Here is a 19,009-nt window from a genome sequence, read left to right as displayed (position 1 = left end):
TGCGCTAGCTCGGCTCTCTGTGCGCTAGCTCGGCTCTCTGTGCGCTAGCTCGGCTCTCTGTGCGCGCTTGAAGCCCATGCCTGCCTGAGAGCCCTGCCCCGTCGGCCCCTGTGTATTATTTGTAAAGCCTACACCAACAGCTCGTGCGGGTGAGTGGAGCTGCCGATCTCCGGGGAGAGCAGCCGACCAACTGCCGAAGGACGGGCCAAGAACATTCTCATCCAGCGCGTCTCATTCCAGAGGCAGGGAACAGTCGGGTACCAAATACATGCACAATCGGTGCAAAGGCGTTGAGTCCAAATGCGGCGGAGAGGGGCCTGGGCAAGAACGGGTGAAAACACGAGTCGGTCGAACGCACCAATCGAACACGCGAAATTCCTGTCAAGAACTGACTCGTCGCTTGACAAACCTTGTGATTACCCGGCGGGGCAACATCAGAGGTCAAGTGCATGCAAGTGTGGGCCGGCCGGATTACTGACCCTAAACGTGTTTTAGTTTAGGCGCGCGCGCGCGCGCACGAGGAGAGAGAGAGAGAGAGAGAGAGAGAGAGAGAGAGAGAGAGAGAGAGAGGGAGAGAGAGAGAGAGAGAGAGAGAGAGAGAGAGAGAGAGAGAGAGAGGGAGGGGGGGGGGGAGGAGGAGAGAGAGGGGGGGGGGGGGGAGAGAGAGAGAGAGTTTGTTAGTTCACAGCGTCTCTGCTCATAGAACGCCGGAGCCAATATGAAATACTGCTTAAGTAGGGAACGGGTCAAGGTAGCAGCCACTTTCCCAATCCCCAGTTCATGTATATATACCACTAGATCCTGATGCATAAACCAGCCACAGATGAAGGATCCATAGGTCTGGCAAGTCTCCAATGCTCTTGGAGAGGGCATTCATGACGAAGTTTTGTGCCCGATTTTGCCTCCGAAACAAGTGAATAATACAGAAGCTTAAGTTGATAAAAAGAACCTACCTTCTGCGAATTCCACGAGCACAGTGGTCGAAATCTGATGACCGGATTTTGGCTAAGCGTTAGCCATTTCTGGGACTGTGAGTCAACTAACAACAGGGGTATGTTTGCGCCTATATCATTCCTATGTACAAATGAACCTCTACCTGAACACTACTTGAAACAACTATCATACTTTGCCTCAGACTTATCTGAAAATTCCATTTCTCATTTGATGTTTTTAATCTGCCTTACATTCTATCAGAATCGATTGTTCTGCCTGCGGCCTGGGCGGACTGCGCCACTATTGTCGCCGCCGTCTAAGTGTCGCTGCCTCAGGGGTCGTGTGACGCGGCCGGCCCCTCGGCCTACTGTGCGCCCCGCCGCCTGTGCTGCCAACCGGGCTGGGTGCGGGCCGCCGGGTACAAAACATCGCATGCCGGGGAACAGAGAGCACCACCTACCTTGAGACCTGACACAAGGCGCTGAAAATGCGGCTCGAGCCGGGCGGCCGACGACGCGACCGGACCCCTGACCTTGAGTTCAAGGTCACGTGAGGTCGTCTGTCCCCGCTGCACGGCGGAACGAGATGCAAACGTGTTTGAGCCTTGGTCTCCGTGCAGTAACCATGACAAAGGGCAAATAGATCACAGGAACTGGAAATGTGCACTTGGTACTGATGCTGAGTATAAGTGGAACGCGATTTCATCTTTTGTTGACATTTCATGACTAGTAGCCAATGGAGGGTCGCCAACAGCCGAAGGAACGTCATAACCCACGCCAGAAAGCATGTCCATGACAAATTACTGCGAGAAAAACACTAACGGAATACTGAGAATAGCGCTTGCAGAAAACAATGATACGGAGCGACTCCCGAAAAGCACCAGGCAAGAAAGACCACCTTCCATGGTCCCCGAGGAGCCGGGCGGACGCAGCATCCGTCTGTCGGACAGTGTTGGCATGCCTGTCACCTACGCCAGGCCAGCTGCCTATCCGGTCCGCGCCTGCTGGTCCGCTAGCATGCTCACCAGGCAGGGGACAGCGCCAGCTCATCACTGCTGGAGAGGTCCACAGGACAGCGCGGCGGCGGCGGCTCGTCGATGGACGACCCTCCCCCCTCCTCCAACCACCCCGCGCTGACCTTTGGCTGGTCCACGTCCGTGCGCTGCTGGTCGGCCGGGAAGTTGATCTGCAGGTCGCGCAGTGAGTTGGAGGGGTCGCCGTCCGGCGGCGCCACCTGCGGCAGTTGGCGGCCCGGTCGGGTTAAGTCCCCTCGGGAGACGGACCAACACGTATCACTGGAGAGCCCCGCCAAACACCAGCCATGCACGGCAGAATCGTGGGAAGAATTCGCACCACACGACTGAAGCTTGATTTTCCAGAAATATACGGATTTATGTCGAGCTTAAGCTGTTGTTTCAATCAGCGTCGCACAATTGAAACCGAAAGACTGACACCGCTCCGGCGATTTCAAGCTGGAGCAAGTTAATTCCCTGGTATATAGAGTCACCCTTTGAGCTATGCAGAGCTGTGTTGCAGCCTTGGCCACCCGTAGGCCCATACGCGGCCTGCGGCCTGACACGTGCCAGCGATCGGGGTGCCACCTACCGGACCCGGCCGGTACTGCTGAGACTGCGTGTCGTCGATGGTATTGGACAGCTCCTTCTGGTTGTTTTTCCCGTTTTTGGTACGTGATCGCTCCGTAGAGGCGGCCTCTGCGGAAATAGAGACGCCGGTGTCAGCTTTATTGTTTATCTGTCTGGCCTCGATGCGATATACCGCCAGCTGCACGATTTAATCCACCAACGCGCAGAAGGGACGGCAACAACGTCGGGGCAGGTATCGGGAGAGGACAGACGAGGCGCCAGGTTTCGTACGGTGGGAGCGGCCGGCCACGCCGGCCGGCCCACCAACAGCCCCGTGCGCGCCGGCGGTACGGCCAGCATGCTGCCGGATCACCAACTTGAGACAATTAGAGGCGGCCAGCGCCGGCCACCGCCGCAGACAAGCGCGTCCGGTCGGCAACTTTTCCAATAGCCGGTGGCGGCCGGCCGCGGTCGGGGCCGCGCGGCCGGCAGAGCGGGACGCCCTCGGTGCACAAGTTGGCAGGTGATGCGTGTGCGGGGCCTACACGTGCGGCCGCCGCCGGACCCGCCGCTCGGAACGACAGCCACTAATCCGGCGCCGTCAGCGGAGGAGTGCCGACGCGGCGGGGCCAGCGGCCGCGGCGCTCCGTGTCAGGGCATGGTGGCGACGCCACAGCCCGGCCACGGCCGATTCGCCCTGAGGTGCCTCGGATCGGGGCGAAGAATGCCTACAACGCCGCCCTAATTCTGGCTAAGCCCTTCAGGTGCTACTTGACGTTGTTCGCGTGCGGTTCGTCGGTATAATATATTCGCTCGTCTGTGATAGATGCACTCGCTGATGATATATGCCTGTGAGATGGTGCAGTTCTTGGGAAACAAACCATGCTAATTATTCAATTGAAGCAAAATCGTCTCCTTAAAATAATGACGGGCATTAATCGTTAGGCAAGATGTATTTCTAAGGGATCTTCGATGGCGAACCTTTCTGATTTCTGGACTCTGTGAGCAAGGTCCATGACCGTAAGCTCATTCAAAATACATCTTACCTAACGACTAACACGCCTACAATGATTGCAAGCTGGTCATTTCAATTCATTTGCATGGTATATGCCTCACAACGGCCTTTTGCCCGCCCTGATGCCATTTTCCAAGAGAAGTTAATCATGTTATTTTATCGGAATTCAGCTTTCCACAATTTCTACGAGGTTAAAGTATCTTATTCTAGGGAGAGTGTGATGGCAAACCTGAAGACCTTTTTCGTGCATTGAGCAAGCGTGACAAACCAGACCCGAGCGTCACGACCGCCCCACCCCCGCACGTGACAAACCAGACCCGAGCGACCGCCCCACTCCCGCACGTGACAAACCCGACCCGAGCGTCACGAGCGCTCCACTCCCGCACGCTCACCGGCCTTCTGCTTCCGACGGCGCTGCTTCCTTCTGAGACGCTCCTCGCGCTGCTTCTTCTTGCGCTGCTTGCGGAGGCGGCGCTCGGTGATCCAGGGCAGCTCGCCGATCGGACTCGGCCTGATCGAGAGCTCCAGCGAGGCCATGGCGCTGCCGGCTGGAACGGAGAGCGGCACGGCGTCAGCCGACCGGGCCGGCTCGCTCCACCCGCCGCCCGGGCGGGTTACACGGGATTCAGGTCGAGCCGCCGCCCTGCCGTCGGCTCGACCGCCAGCGTGGGGTTCGGTCCGCCAGAGATCGGCCAGCGCCCGGCCGATTCGAGCACCGGCACTCCTGACATCACAGCGAGTCGCTGTCATTGCATGTCCTCGCGAGGACGTCATTGGATGTCCTCGCGAGGACACAGCCGGCGTGGGGAGCACAGGGGCTCTACGACTGCCAGGGCGTACCAACGCCAGCAAGGCAAGACTGTCAGGACGTAACAATGCCAACAAGACACGACTGCCAGGACGTACTGATGCCAACAGGACACGACGACCCACAAATCAACACGCTAACGTCATGCGACATTTCTGGCGTCTGACCGTGAATAAATGTGACGCATCTACCGCACGTTCCCAATGCAACGCAACGCCCGGGACGTGCCTGCTGGCTGGGGCAGGAGACTTTGACCCGACGCCACCCGCTGACGTTTCAACGTACCGATGCAGGTGTAACGGCCGGCATCCCTGAATTCCACCTGACGCCCGCTGACGTCACAACGTACCGATGCAGGTGTAACGGCCGGCATCCCTGAATTCCACCTGACGTACGTTGACCTGGCCGTTGGCCTTCAGGCGGTACTTTCGCCCGCCGGCCAGCCGACTGCCGTCCTTGGTCCAAACGATCTTGCTCCTGTGGACGGGCGCCAGATGCGGTGAGTGAGCCCTTCAACGGCTTAGTCCACTCTGTCTTACTTCTGCGGCTGGGGAGCGGGTGGTAAAGTCTCTAACTAGGAGTGTTTTTTCTCAAAATAAATTAAAGGGGAGTAATAAACCGTGAAAAAATGACGAAACATTCCCAAAATTACCCCAGCAAACAAGCTTCTCCCGGGCCCAAGTTAGGGGGGAGAGGAGCTGGACTTGGAGCTTCCACAAACCTGCAAAGGGAAGAACAGCCCTGCCTCCAACAGTCTGGCCACGCAAATTTATTCACATGGACCAGCGGACCTACACGCATACGATACAGTCTGGTCCAGTTTGTGGCCCGGTTCGCGGTCTTACTTCCAAGAGGACTAGTAACAGTGGAGTGGTTCGACTAACTACAACGGTTCTCAACGAATAAGATTTTACTCCTGCGAACGGGGGGGGGGGGGGGGGAGGCTCAGCAGAGTTCCACATGGTTTAGAGTATCGTTGTCATCGGATTTTTTTTCAAACATCACTTATGCAGCGAAAAAAAACCGCACGGAAACATCATCTTGAACTCAAATTCCAGACGCCTGAACTCCTCATGTATCGTAACTATGCGTAGGCAACTACGCTTACGCAACTACGGTTCACCTGATCTAACGACGATAACATGGGAAACTGAACTTCTGATATGACCAACGTGTTTTGCGTGGCATGCCTACAAAACAGATGTCTGTACATGTCGCGAAATCATTTTATTGCGAAGGCGCTGGTTCAGTATCAGAGGCCCAGCCTCATCGAGCGGTGCCGCGCGGTCCGGCCCCGCGCGGCCGCCCGCCAGCCGGGGAACTTCAAACATAGCTCAGCGCGGGCGCAGGCGGGCGGAACGGGCTCCGCCAGAGAGGCTTGTTTGGTCTTTCCTTTCCGCTAATTGTTTGTACCGGAGCGACAGCGGCGGAATAAATGAACGCAAAAGCTGAATCGCTTCGTACAGACTCCGTCCCGTGGGTAGCGTATAACAAAGCGGCCGCTCTCAAACAAATCATAATGCTTATATAACGTGAGTTATTATTAATGTTCACGACTACCCTCTTTGATAGCAGCAAGGCAAATAATCTACTACATGCTTAGCTTTGGTACGTTGAACAAACTGACCGACAAATACGTTATTTCCTACGTCCTGCTTTTTAGTCGCAATGTGAAATAAGGTTAAAAATACAGGTATCGATACCGTCAACAACCATTCCTCTGCTGAGAATTCGGTACAAAGGGCCGGATTAAAATTAACAAAGGTATGAACAAAACAACGGCAACAGCTTTCGGACGTAGTATTCACCAGTCCAGCCGAGATATCGTTAAAGGGAGTGTTCCATATTCGCGTATTTTCAAACTGGAATAGCCATCTTAAAGATAACTCGGTACGCTTCATAGCCATCCCCTTCTTAAGGGGTACACCGCTCTAGTTTCTCAGCTACACGCCTGCGGAGATGTGTAGACTTTTCGGGAAGACCTTGTCAAGGTCACCCAGGCGCCCATTACGCCATAATAACGTCGTTGAAATCCTGCCATATCATCAGCCATGCGGCAATCAAAGCCCAAAAACTGCATTTGTCGAGTAGTTCATATCTCGCGCTCGTGAGCATGATCTCCAGATGAAATGACCGCCAATTGGCTCTCAATCAATATTGTGCAAGGGATTCAATCTTGCGTCAATCAATATTGTGCGATGACGTAATCAAACAATGACATACTGGGATGCACATTGACTTAACACAGAAACTGTGTTGTCTAGAGGTCTTTTCCACTTCAAACTGTCAAACTGTCTTTTCCACTTTAAAGTATACCAAAAGTTATAAGTGAGCTTATTTCATCGTATCTGATGCCGATCCCAATATGTTTAATTGAGGAGCATCTCCTTTAAAAAGCACTCGACATGAGTGCGCCATTTTTGGCACCTACGTACACCTGCACGTACAAGTGCAAGTGAAAGAATATTTCTTGGAGAGTGGAAAATTTCGCTCCAAATAGTACATCTGCAATGACATGTGGGGAACTTCTGAGATTGCCCCACGTGACAACAAAATCAAGACCAATGAACAACTGGCATGGCAGACTCCGGGCTATCTGGAGCAGCGGCGGACAGAAAAAGGGAAGTTTACTGGGTCTGCAGAGATGATTCAATTGTCTTGGTGGGATGATGCATGACAGTCGCTAAATATTCGTAGAACTCTCGCCTTGATGACACTGCCCTGTCTGACGCGTTTGTCCCCCCCCCCCCCCCGGAAATTTGGCGCTGGCAACAACACGTACCAAAAGACAATTACGCATTAATTGGTAGACAATGTGAGGTGCACATCTGTTCAGATTACTCCACAGCAAAGACACTCATCTGTACCAGAATGCACTCGTGACCCAGTGACGTTCGTTAAGTTGCCAGATAAGGTTTTATCCTTTTTAAGTAGACAATTCAACCGCAGCCGATAACTTCGTGAACTGCACACAATTCTTCGAATGCGCGGCGGGAGTGATTCCCAGCCACGGAGTCTCGCACGCGCAGACGACATTGTCTCCGCCAGATGCTCAGAATCGGAGCCGGTTCCCAGCGCCAGGTTCCCTCCCAATTGTACAGGCATTTTCAGAAATGGGAAAGTAATCAATGGGATCAAAGCAGCTTTGACCCGAGCAATCAGGCCGGTTCCACACCGAATTCCGGCGATGCGATCGGCCGATGACTCAGTTCAGTGGCCGAGAAATAACCTGTTGGAGCCAAACGCCAGCGCGGCACTGGGACTTGTGTAGCGCGCGGCACCAAGCGACATTAGTCCAGCCGCTATTGACGCCAAAACCCGCGCCCAGACACCATCAAGTGAACGAGCAGTGTCAGCCCATGGCGTCGACGTTCCGGTACGGGTGCCCACCATCAAGTGAACGAGCAGTTCAGCCCATGGCGTCGACGTTCCGGTACGGGTGCCCACCATCAAGTGAACGAGCAGTTCAGCCCATGGCGTTGACGTTCCAGTACGGGCACCGTTCAGCTCCGCGACAATAGCGAGGCGGCGAGCAAGGCCTACCTGTCGAACTGCTTGACGGGACACTTGAGCCGGACGGTGGTGCCCTTGAAGACGGAGGCCGTGCCGCCAATCTTGAGCGTCACTCGCCGCTGGATCGTCTCCTGCTCGTACGACTGCGGACACAGAACGAAGGGATGTTATCAGTCACGTGCTCCGATGCCACCTTCGCCCACGTCCGTAACGCATTTACGATGCCGTGATGATTTGGGGGATTTTTGTGTTATTTCCTGAGCTTATCACCGCCCCTTGAGCTCATATCTGCTTGTGGTGATCTCCTTGTGCTCATCCTTTTACCAAGAACCAATTTCCGCTCGTCAATGGGCCGTTACTTTACTATCACTTTCTGTTTGCGTTGTCTTATCATTGTCCGGTTGTTGCAATTTCCGGTTTGATATTGCTCAGCTATAGCGCTGGTGACAGTGGCGCCGCCGCTGCCCGGTCGTAGTGCCGGTGTTACTCGGGCCTGTTGCCGGTGAGAGTTAGAGCCCGCCGGACCGCGGCACTGGTGCCAGTGGTGCTGGTGCCGCTCGGCTGTAGTGCTGGTGTCACTCGGCTGTGGTGCTGGTGTCGCTCGGCTGTAGTGATGGTGTCACTCGGCTGTGGTGCTGGTGTCACTCGGCTGTAGTGCTGGTATCACCCGGCTGTGGCGCCGGTAACAGTTGGAGCCCGGCCGGACCCCGGCACTGGTGTCAGTGGTACTGGTGTCACCCGGCTGTAGTGCTGGTGTCACTCGGCTGTAGTGCTGGTGTCACCCGGCTGTGGCGCCGGTAACAGTTGGAGCCTGCCGGACCCCGGCACTGGTGTCAATGGTACTGGTGTCACTCGGCTGTAGTGCTGGTGTCACCCGGCTGCGGCGCCGGTAACAGTTGGAGCCCCGCCGGACCCCGGCACTGGTGTCAGTGGTACTGGTGTCACTCGGCTGTAGTGCTGGTGTCACCCGGCTGCGGCGCCGGTAACAGTTGGAGCCCGCCGGACCCCGGCACTGGTGCCAGTGGTATTGGTGTCACTCGGCTGTAGCGCTGGTGTCACTCGGCTGTGGTGCCGGTGTCACTCGGCTGTAATGCTGGTGTCACCCGGCTGCGGCACCGGTAACAGTTGGAGCCCGCCGGACCCCGGCACTGGTGCCGGTGGCGCCGCCGCTGCCCTCCGCGTCGCCGGTCGACGGAGGGGGATCAGCCGCCGCCGCCGGCACCAGGTGCACCGCGCGCCCGCCCGTCATCAATCAGCTGTTTGCGGTCGGGAGCCATCGCTCACGACGTCCGTCATGCATGCTGAGAGGTGCCAGCGGCTTATCCCGGACGGCAGCGGCACGGTGGCCAGATGGCACGCGGATGGCGGGACCGTGGGTGCGGTGCGGACCGGACCAGAGCACGTGGGGGTTCTCGTCTCAGTCAGTTGAGACCCGACATGTCAGAGGCGAGCTCTCGATTAAGCACACAGACCGGGGCTTCAGCTGAAGAGTGGGCAGATGCGAACACCACAGAGTGACGTTCCAACCAAAATCGGTTGTGGAGAGGCGGTACGGTTTCTCCTGACGACTTTCTGCCGCGTCAAAGGTCCGCGGCAATAGCCATGTTCAGATCACGCCAAACATCCAACACGTGATAATGGTGACCGTGCTCGAAGCTCTCGAAATTGAGAGTGTACACCCACACGGCTGTCTTCGGAATAATATTACACTCCCGAGCGTAACGCCTTACGGAGCAATCTGGTCAGCGAGAGGTTCAGTCTGCTGAAAACCGTGCATAAGACGATGCACTCGTGTTTTGGCATTAAGAAGCAAAGAAACGATTCAAGAATGACCAGCCAGGCATGTTCCAATATTCATCTACAGCCGACATCACCTGAAACAGGTTTGCGGCTAAAATGTGTTGACGATTGTGGGTGTTCGTGGCATCAGATGCTTTACGGCGATTATACAGCTGTTTTGCTATACATTAATTACATTATCTTTTCAAATTTCTGCACTTGCTCGAGAATGAGACATCCCTCACAGCATTATTCAGCCTGAGAGCAGCCGCAAGCTGTTTCAGCACATTGTTTTAGCTGCTTCAGCACAGCACATTGTTTTCCAATGCTCATCTGGGCGCATCCATTTCCCAAAACTCTTCTTGAATATAAAACTCGAAATCCGGTCGCATCGATGATTACGATCACAAAAAGAGGGCATGCTACCTACATACATGGGGCTATGCTTGTCCATTGGCGCCGGTATGATTCACATCAGAACGGCCAGTGCCGCAGAGCCCACGACAGCAAAGGTGTATGTGCTGTATGAACGGGGTAGCACGTCACATCCACTTCGAACGGTAGCTAAATCAGGATGAGGTCCGTTCGGCTATTTCCGTGCTCGTTACTGGTGACATTTAGCCGCCCGGGGTCTGTAAACGTTCGTAACTCTGGCAGTGTTGCCAGAGTTCCGCTTGAGAACAACCTATCATGTTTTGAATTAATTGAATGTTAATATGTAACTAGCCTCCGAGATCGTGTAGGTGCCCCATTCCCATTTAGACCTCATTCGGAGCTTAAACTTGTGAGCCCTGACCTTTCCGCACGCTGTCTCGCCGTGCTATAATTGATGAGCGCGACGGAAATCTTCAGGCTGCACGACCCGCATTACTATCGACGTAGTTCGAGCCGGTAAAGCCGATCATGAGTGTCATGTTTGGTACTAAGCCTTCGCAAAAAGAGCCTTCACAATCCGCTGGCAAGTGAGTTTGAGTTAGGCTTTTCAGATTTCCCAGTGCCATTTCCAGTGACTTTCCTGTACCAGGAAAAACTGAGTACCACCTAGGTAAGTTTAATACCCATCCATCGCACATATCCTATTTATCGCCAGCTCAGTAGCGGTCAGTAGACGTCGCATATTGTCACTGTTGGTAACAACCGAACCGTAAAGTTAATAAAGCAGCGACTAGGTCGCTGGTATCGATCTAAAGATTCGTGGATAGACAGTTTCAACGCACAAACAACTTACCATTCTCCGCACATACCCGCTAGCAACACAATTGAGTTATGCCAGTTAAAACTACCATACGAAAATGACTAAATGCGCCGATGCATGTTTGCCAGACAACCGAAGCGCCAGCCGACTTCCGCATTACAAGTTGGCAGACTAGATCGGAGTGGTGGCATCGGGGGCCTGCGTCCGGAGTCGTCTGGCTTTGACGGACGAAATATGTCCGGACGTCGAGTTCCGACAGACAGTTGCTGGTATTATTTTCCATGGCCCACAAGACCCAATCAGTTTGAATTTATTTCCCTGCAGTCGGCTTGTCAAAAGACTGCAGTTAATAACATGAAACAATTTTCCATGCCGCACCACCCAAGCGTTCTGAAGAATACCCCCAGCCATCAGATGTCTGACATTTTCCAGACAGCATGAGAACATTCTTCTAAGAAACCACCGAAACCGCTGTGAAGATGCGTTACTTGAAGCAGCCTTCGGAAGATGAGACCGGCCCGGGACAGCGGAGGATGAGACCTACTGGCCGGGTGTTCAAGTCCGCACGATTTCGGAAGGAAACTCAGTCGGCGCGCTGAGTTCGTTGCGTTGTGCTGTTACAGATAGCGCACTTCAATTTCGGGACAGATCTCCGTACACTGCCTTTTGGAGACACATTTCCAGCTACGCAGTGGTAATAAGGTGAGCGGTCAAAAAGCGCAGGTCTGATATGTCGGAATATTGGCTCTTCCACACAAGCCGCATGCACCCACAGTTGTGGTAAGGTACCCGAACGCATGCGTGCTAACCCACACGCGAGGCGCGACGCACCAAGCCACCGGCGGGAAGCGTACAGCAGCACGCACGACCACGCAGAGGCCCCGCTGAGCTGGGGACGGAGCGCACCTGGTTGGAGGTGATGATCTGCGGACCGTGGCAGCGGCGGCTGTTGCAGCTGCGGTGGTCGGCCGGCCGGGAGGCAGTGCACATCGACGGGCCCTTGTCCACCACCGAGCCGTCGGCCATGTGCTGCTGGCAGCGCAGCCAGCGGTGCTTGACGCCGCCGCCACACGAGCGCGAACACTGCCGGCAGTGGCGTCGGGCGTCACAGGCGTGACGCGGCCGCCGGCTGCGGAGGCCGGGTCACACGTCCGACGAGGTCGACAGGCGGCCCAGATCGGTCCAGCATGACATCGAACTGGGGATGCCATGTCATGTGTGTCCCCCACCGAGGCTGTCAGTCTCGCCGCGATGGCGGAGTGGACGCCCGCGGGCACCGAGCGGCAAATTCCGCGGCGCCCGCTACCATTTCAGTTTTACATCAAAACTCCAATTCTGGGCCAGTCGTTGACGAGACAGCCATATCACAGTGGGGGATTTGGGGCAATGACCGTGGGTCCACATGACCATTATCTGCTCAAACGTGGCAGCTCCAACACTGTTATCATTGTTAGTGGGGTCATTCCAAGTCAAATAATCAATTTCAAATACCGCCATTCCCGATTTGGATAAAATTGATACATATAGGAAACCTCATCAAAGAAAATTTGCAATATCAGGTGACATTTGGGGCCAGACCAATGGGCCATGTAACATTCGTTTTCATAGTCTCAACAGTCTGAATCCCTCATAACGTTAAATAGGTAGGAAGACGATGAAACAGCCTTTGCGCGTTACTTCACGTACGCTGGTGTTTTATTGTGTGACAGATACACATCAGGCTGACAAAGTCACCTTATTCGTTCTAGTGATGTTGTCTTCAGTCGCTTTTTAAAAAATTTCGAACAAAATTTGTATATTTAGAGCACGACGGCAAAGGCTTCTTGAGTAAATAAACTATTCACGAAGCTAAATTCACATACATCGCGTGAGTGACCTATGAGATGAAGTCAAATGAGGTTGCGGTCTTTCTTGTTACGTGTACAGCAAAGCTTGTTTAGGTGTAGTTATATCACGACAGCATCCAAATGGTCAGTCGAGGTGGTCCCGTGGCATGTATGACATTGACCATGAAAAGCCCTGAGTGAATGATTCTGACCCTTAATGACAGACGTAGGTCTTCAATATGCATTACAAATGGTAACTTGTCCGACAAAGTGGTGACGATATTTTCACATGTTTTGCCGGTGGGACTATTTGGAACAGTTGTATGGCATGCTTCAACATATACTTAACGCGTGACGCAAATTGGCGGCGACATCAAAACTAAAAGCATATGGTAGGGCGGCAAAATGTTGCATTGCTCGTTATTAGGCAAATACATCGCTTCCAGGCCGGCCTATGTTCTTTTAGACCCGAAAAGTCTGCCCGCGCTTCGTCTGGTGCGTGATGATGCCAGGAACGGCTGCATCTCTTCAGGCTCAGTTCAAATAACCAGACCACTCTAACCAGGGTCGGCACAAACAACCAGACCACTCTAACCAGGGTCAGCTCAAACAACCAGATCACTCTAACCAGGGTCAGCTCAAACCACCAGACCACTCTAACCAGACATGATATGCTTCCATCTACCAGGTCTCATTATTTTGTTTGATCTCATGGGTTAGAAGAGGTTTAGAATAACCACCCTGGCACAAAAGGTTAGTTTATCTGTCTAGGTTGCACGAAAGCTGCTGTATGGAATCAACCGCGTCAAACCTGTCAACAGTGAGAGGGAAAGATACACACGTTATACAGGCGACTGCTAATACTAAGCATCGCCAAAATCACAGGATTGCTCTCAACATATCCTGCTTTCACGTTGCACTTCCCACATGTCATATCAAGTAAAATCTGCAGAAAAATCGACCCGGGCAATAGAGGTCAAAATTGAAACCTTAGCTTCCTGAAAAGCCCAAATGTCACATCAACGCCACGATAGGAAGTTTAAGAATCCAAGAGATATTAAATGGGCATTACGCGGTGCTAAAAACAGTCACGTTACGAACCTGGCATTAAACGGTCATTAAACAGTCACGTTACGAAACAGACATTAAACGGTCATTAAAAGGTCACGTTACGAAACAAGTCTTAAAAGATGCTAAGCCGGCGTGTTCCGAAATGGGTATTAAACGGTGTTTAACTGACGAGTAATGGTATACCTCCGCAGTGTTCTGCAGGTTTGAGTCCGTAAAAGTAGTGCCAATGAGGAAATATGGGGTGGCCTCTGGCGGGTACTCCAGGTCACCTTAGGCTACAAACTGGTACGTGATCAGCTTCCATGGACCACACCGCCTCTACACGTCGCGCCCAGATGGAAAAGTGTATGGGCTAAAAGTACCTGCCATGACCGCCCGGACAACGAAAAACATTCAAGAGAACGGCACACGAAGTCAAAGCTTTGTCTTTTTTGGCTTCGTACAACTCATGCCACTCGCCATAAACTCTCTGAAACAAGCTCACCCTCTAATTCAACGAAATGAAACAGCAGCGACAAGCTGGACAAGACCGTTCTTCTGTTGCTATACCCAGGAATGGCATACAAATGACAAAATCTGTTCAGCCGCATTACAGCTCACCAGTATCAATGTTAACTGTAATGCTGCCTGTGGGGCCTGGGCTGACCGGAACAGGCCAGTTAAGCAGGAAGTCAAGCACCAACACAACAAACCTGCTTTCTTCATCAGCACATACAATACGCCGACGATGGCCTGCTGCACAATACTCCCAAACAAAGCTTATGTTCCAAATAGTTTAGCTGTAGAGGCCTGACGGCCATTCGACTGAAAATCTCATCAACAACGAACTTCTCGTTAAACTTAAATCATGACTTTGAAAACCAAGCAGCGCGGGCAGGAGAGTGCTCCGGTGAGAGGCTGCCGTCCGTGTCAGCCTGCTTCCGCGTGAGCCGGTCCCCGCTCCGCCCGTCGGCCGGCCGACAGGCGCGCCGGCACATCACAGCGCCTCGCCACAACTTCTGGAGAGATTTCGGACGAGTTTGCGGTGCTGTCCGGCCCGTCATGTCCGGCGGGCGACGAGCCGTCCGCGCACCGTCGTGACAGCTGCCAGCTCAGCGCCGGCCCGTCCGGACGGCCGAAGTCGCCAGCCCGGGCCAAGTTCGCCGCAAGTTGGTCCGTCGCAGACTGGTCGACAGAGATGCGGGCCGACCAGACGTCCGATGGTCAGATGGAGCCTCCGCTTTGGGGGCCGCGCGATGGCCCGACGGACCTCCGGTCGGCGAGACGTTCGAAGGTCAGATGGACCTCCGGTCGGCGGGACGTTCGAAGGTCAGACGGACCTCCGGTCGGCGGGACGTTCGAAGGTCAGACGAACCTCCGGTCGGCGGGACGTTCGAAGGTCAGACGGACGCGGGACATTCGAAGGTCAGACGGACCTCCGGTCGGCGGGACGTTCGAAGGTCAGACGGACCTCCGGTCGGCGGGACGTTTGCAGGTCAAATGAACCTCTGGTTGACGGAACGTCGGAAGGTAAGACCGGACCGTGGTGGCGTACACAAGACCACTCCCACACCAGTGCAGATGAAGATGCTGGCGGAGGTGGAGGAACACTGGGTGGCATGACTCACGAGGCGGAGCGCAATGAGCGGAGGCTGAGTGGACGGATTTTACCGGAGAGGGGCGGGGGAGGAGGTAAACAGGGAACACCACATTGCAGCCAGATCTGCTGCCCACGGCGGTGCACCCTTACGACGCCGTCCTAGCAAACCAAGATCGCGAGGTGACCGACCCCAGAAAGTCCGCCTCTGCTCCAGAAAGCATCGGCGCAAGTATCAGCGTGCTGTGGCCGGTTCGTTGTACTGAGGGGCACGCGCTGACTGCGAGGACAGACGGCGACAGCCGCTATCCTGCGGACGCGACCTGTCGCCGATCTCTGCAGACGGCCCACGCCGACCCGGGACCGCAGTCACGCAGCCCCCGCAACTCCAGCGCCTGACCTGCATCCACCCGCGCACCGCCGGCCTGCTGACAGCGTCCAGGCGTCTGACCTGTCCTAAAACAGCGGCCCGGCGCCGCCGCTGAAGACGCCGCCCTGTGCTGCAGGCCACGGACATTCACTGACCTGGCTCCACTCGCCGGGCACCCAGCCCGGAGGGCAGTCGATCAGGTTGCAGAGCTGGTTGTCGGCCGGTCGCGGCGCCGGGCATGCGGAATCCTCCACCACCAGGGTGTTCCCCTCGCCCCGCGCCAGCTCGTGGACGCAGTGCACCTCGCGGTTCTGGAGTCCTGAGAACGCGGCACAGCCTGTCACGCCCCTGCCCCGTTGATCCAGGGAGTCGTGGTAAGGCAAGGACCAGCGAGCAGACGTCAAGAGAAGTCCGCTCAGCATCCGACACGCAGCTTGTAACCGTTAGCAGCACAAGCACGGAAGCCAACAGCTTCACCATTTCAGCATTCGTCACATCATAGTTCTGCCATATCAGACCGACCCCGCTGCAACTCCGTCACGGAGGACACGCTAGGCCATATATCGGCCGAGTCAGCCTCCACCACGCCGTAACTACGCCATGTCAGGCTCCACCACGCCATAACTACGCCATGTCAGATTTCGCCGCCGCACGCTTGCCGCACCACGAATGGGTCGGGCCGGCCCGTTATTTGATGACATTGTTATGAGCGTCGTAGCGGGCGGTGCCGGCGCCGCAGCCCGCTCCGGCCTGCCGTCGGCTCGGCCCCACACGCCGGGGAGCGAGGCCGACGCTGGCGGACGGCACTGCTCCCCACCCTGGTGTTGTCTAGACGGGGCGGCGGGGCGGTTACAGTGGAAGAAGTGTTGTGCGGTGTTCGGCGCTGGGGTGGTGTTAAAGATCACTTCTAAGCGGCCGTCAGGATATGGCTAATAGATGGCGGGGCCGTAAACGCCACATCCATGACAACAGCGGTGTCCGAGCGCCGAAGCTTATGTTAGCGTTGCTAAGTGACAACAGCACAGTAATGTTTGCACAGACTATGCCGTTGGTATGGATCGCAACCAAGATAATAAACAGGGGCTTGCGATAGGGCAACAGTGGTACCAGATAACTTCCTGGCCAGCACCTAAAACAGACCGGCAACAACATGTGCGCCCTGGAATAAAAAAGCGTCAACAGTTCCCTATGGCCATATCAGCTCTGCATCCGACGTGTTTAAGACAACAGGCTCACCAAACGCAACGAAAGCAATAAAAAGACAATACATCGATATGTATTGATCCATCCAATACAGTAGAACCCAAACAGTTTTTTGCGTTGCTATGCTTACGTCACGCAACGTATCACGTGACACTAACAGCGTCATTGGGACAGAGTGCATTCAGTGGGGGAGCATTGGTCCCCCAACCTCTGCAAAAACCCGACCGGGCAGACGTTTGGACCCTCACCAACATTCAGTGGCTGACCATTGGTCCCCAACCCCTGCAAAAGCCCGACCGGGCAGGCGTTAAGACCCTCACCAACATTCAGCGGGTGAGCAGTGGTCCCCGAACACCTGCAAAAGCCCGACCGGGCAGGCGTCAAGACCCCCACCAACACGGCGCGTAGCGCACACGCTCAGGGCACGTTTGGGAGCCTGACTGTGGCCGTGAGCCGATCACCCCCGTGTGTCGGATGGGGCTGCGTAGCCACTGGTCTGGCCAGGCCTGAGCGGTCCGACGTCATGCTCAGGTCGGGAGCTCAAGCGAGCCCACACGAACCCGTGGCCGGCGCGGACCACACGCCGCCAGAGGCCGTCGCCAGCCGGGTCAGCGCGCCGGTGGTTACGTGCCTCACACGCGCCTTCAGGCAGACGAGAGGCGAAACGCCGACGGAAATGGCCGTTTCCGGCGCCGGGCCCGCTCCGGGAATGGTCCCGTGGGCCTCCCGGCGCGGGCGGGTATGACCTCTCGCCGCCTCCGGGGCCGTTCCGTGGGTCGGGCACCGTTGCTCAGGGGGGGGGGGGAGGGGAAACTGACCGTGCGTGACCCCAGACGATTGGAGCTCGCCAGCGGCTGTACGGGCGTCGCGGCGGCGCAGATTATTGCGACAAACTTGTCGGCAATCTATCATCTCATGAGCGATGGGCCCGTTGGGCAAGGGCGGCGGGCGGAGGAGAGTGGGGGAGCAGCCGCGGGACTTCCGTGACGCTGGCACATCCGCCCTGGATGAAGGCCCGCTGGCTCACCCCGCGCCCCGGCCATGCGTCCGCCGGCAGCACACGGCCTCTGAGGCCGCCAGGTGCGGCGGCCCGCCCGGGCTGGACCGGCACCGCACAGGACGGCGGCCGGCCTCGCCGCCGGCCGCCGCCGAGGTCGCCGCCCAGTCCAGCGCGGCGTCGGACTTGTTAGATCGAGTGCAGCATAGCCGCCAGCTGTGAGCATCGAGCCGGAGTGGGACGCGTGCGTCGGCAGCGAGTGTGTGCCAAACCGCCAGCAGCGGAATGACGGTGCGCGAGAGCGGGGACGAAGTGCATTCGCGCTGTGAGCAGAGCCTGTCCCCTCCAAAGTCCTGCGCTGGCGGCGGGGTCGTCATTCTGCGGCCTTGAACTCTCGTGGGAGCAGCGCCGGCGTGCAGCGTGGCTGATGCCGACGTTAGTGTGGTGGGCACGGCGTGCAGGCAGGTGTTCACCCCGTGGCGGTGCTGTGTGCACGTGATTTCATCTGTTGATCCCACGCGAGTAGACGGCCGAAGGGACGCCCCAGGAAGGTGACGTGTGCGGTTACGGTGACGCGGCGGCCGTGGGCAGGGACTGACCACGGTGCGGATGTCGGCGTGCCAGGCGAAGGCCACGACTAAACAGACGTGGTGACCAGGCAGAGAGCGGCGGTGCGCGGCCGCTGCGACGACCGCCGCGGTCACAGGGAGCCACGGCACACCCGCACAGCACTCCGCCCCGTACGCCACAGGGAACCGCGGCAGGCCCACACAGCATTCCGCCAAGTACGCCACAAGGAGATGCAGCAGACCCACACAGCACTCCGCCCCGTACGCCACAGGGAGCCGCGGCAGGCCCACACAGCACTCTGACCCGTACGCCACAGGGAGCCGCGGTGGACCCACACAGCACTCTGCCCCGTACGCCACAGGGAGCCGCGGTAGACCCACACAGCACTCTGACCCGCACGCCACAGGGAGCCGCGGTAGACCCACACAGCACTCTGCCCCATACGCCACAGGGAGCCGCGGTAGATCCACACAGCACTCTGCCCCGTACGCCACAGGGAGCCGCGGTAGACCCATACGGCACTCTGCCCCGTACGCCACAGGGAGCCGCGGTAGACCCACACAGCACTCCA

At 56.2% G+C, this 19,009-nt stretch overlaps 1 protein-coding gene across 1 annotated transcript in view; it reads right to left on the bottom strand.

The window, feature by feature from the left end:
• The window catches only part of LOC119102763 (uncharacterized), a 74,760-nt gene that overhangs the window by 3,949 nt on the left and 51,802 nt on the right, over nt 1–19,009 (bottom strand). The window contains exons 17-24 of the mRNA XM_037226218.1: nt 15,824–15,987; nt 11,732–11,908; nt 7,882–7,994; nt 4,688–4,815; nt 3,923–4,078; nt 2,538–2,644; nt 2,071–2,166; nt 1,394–1,501 (exon numbers count right to left, since the gene is read on the bottom strand). Coding sequence (XP_037082113.1) covers nt 1,394–1,501; nt 2,071–2,166; nt 2,538–2,644; nt 3,923–4,078; nt 4,688–4,815; nt 7,882–7,994; nt 11,732–11,908; nt 15,824–15,987 — 1,049 coding nt within the window. The remainder of the gene's footprint in view (nt 1–1,393; nt 1,502–2,070; nt 2,167–2,537; nt 2,645–3,922; nt 4,079–4,687; nt 4,816–7,881; nt 7,995–11,731; nt 11,909–15,823; nt 15,988–19,009) is intronic.

The sequence above is a fragment of the Pollicipes pollicipes genome, unplaced genomic scaffold (assembly GCF_011947565.3).
Source record: "Pollicipes pollicipes isolate AB1234 unplaced genomic scaffold, Ppol_2.1 Scaffold_5724;HRSCAF=6776_pilon_pilon_pilon, whole genome shotgun sequence".
NCBI lineage: Eukaryota > Metazoa > Arthropoda > Thecostraca > Pollicipedomorpha > Pollicipedidae > Pollicipes > Pollicipes pollicipes.
This window is presented reverse-complemented; position numbering and strand designations above follow the sequence as displayed.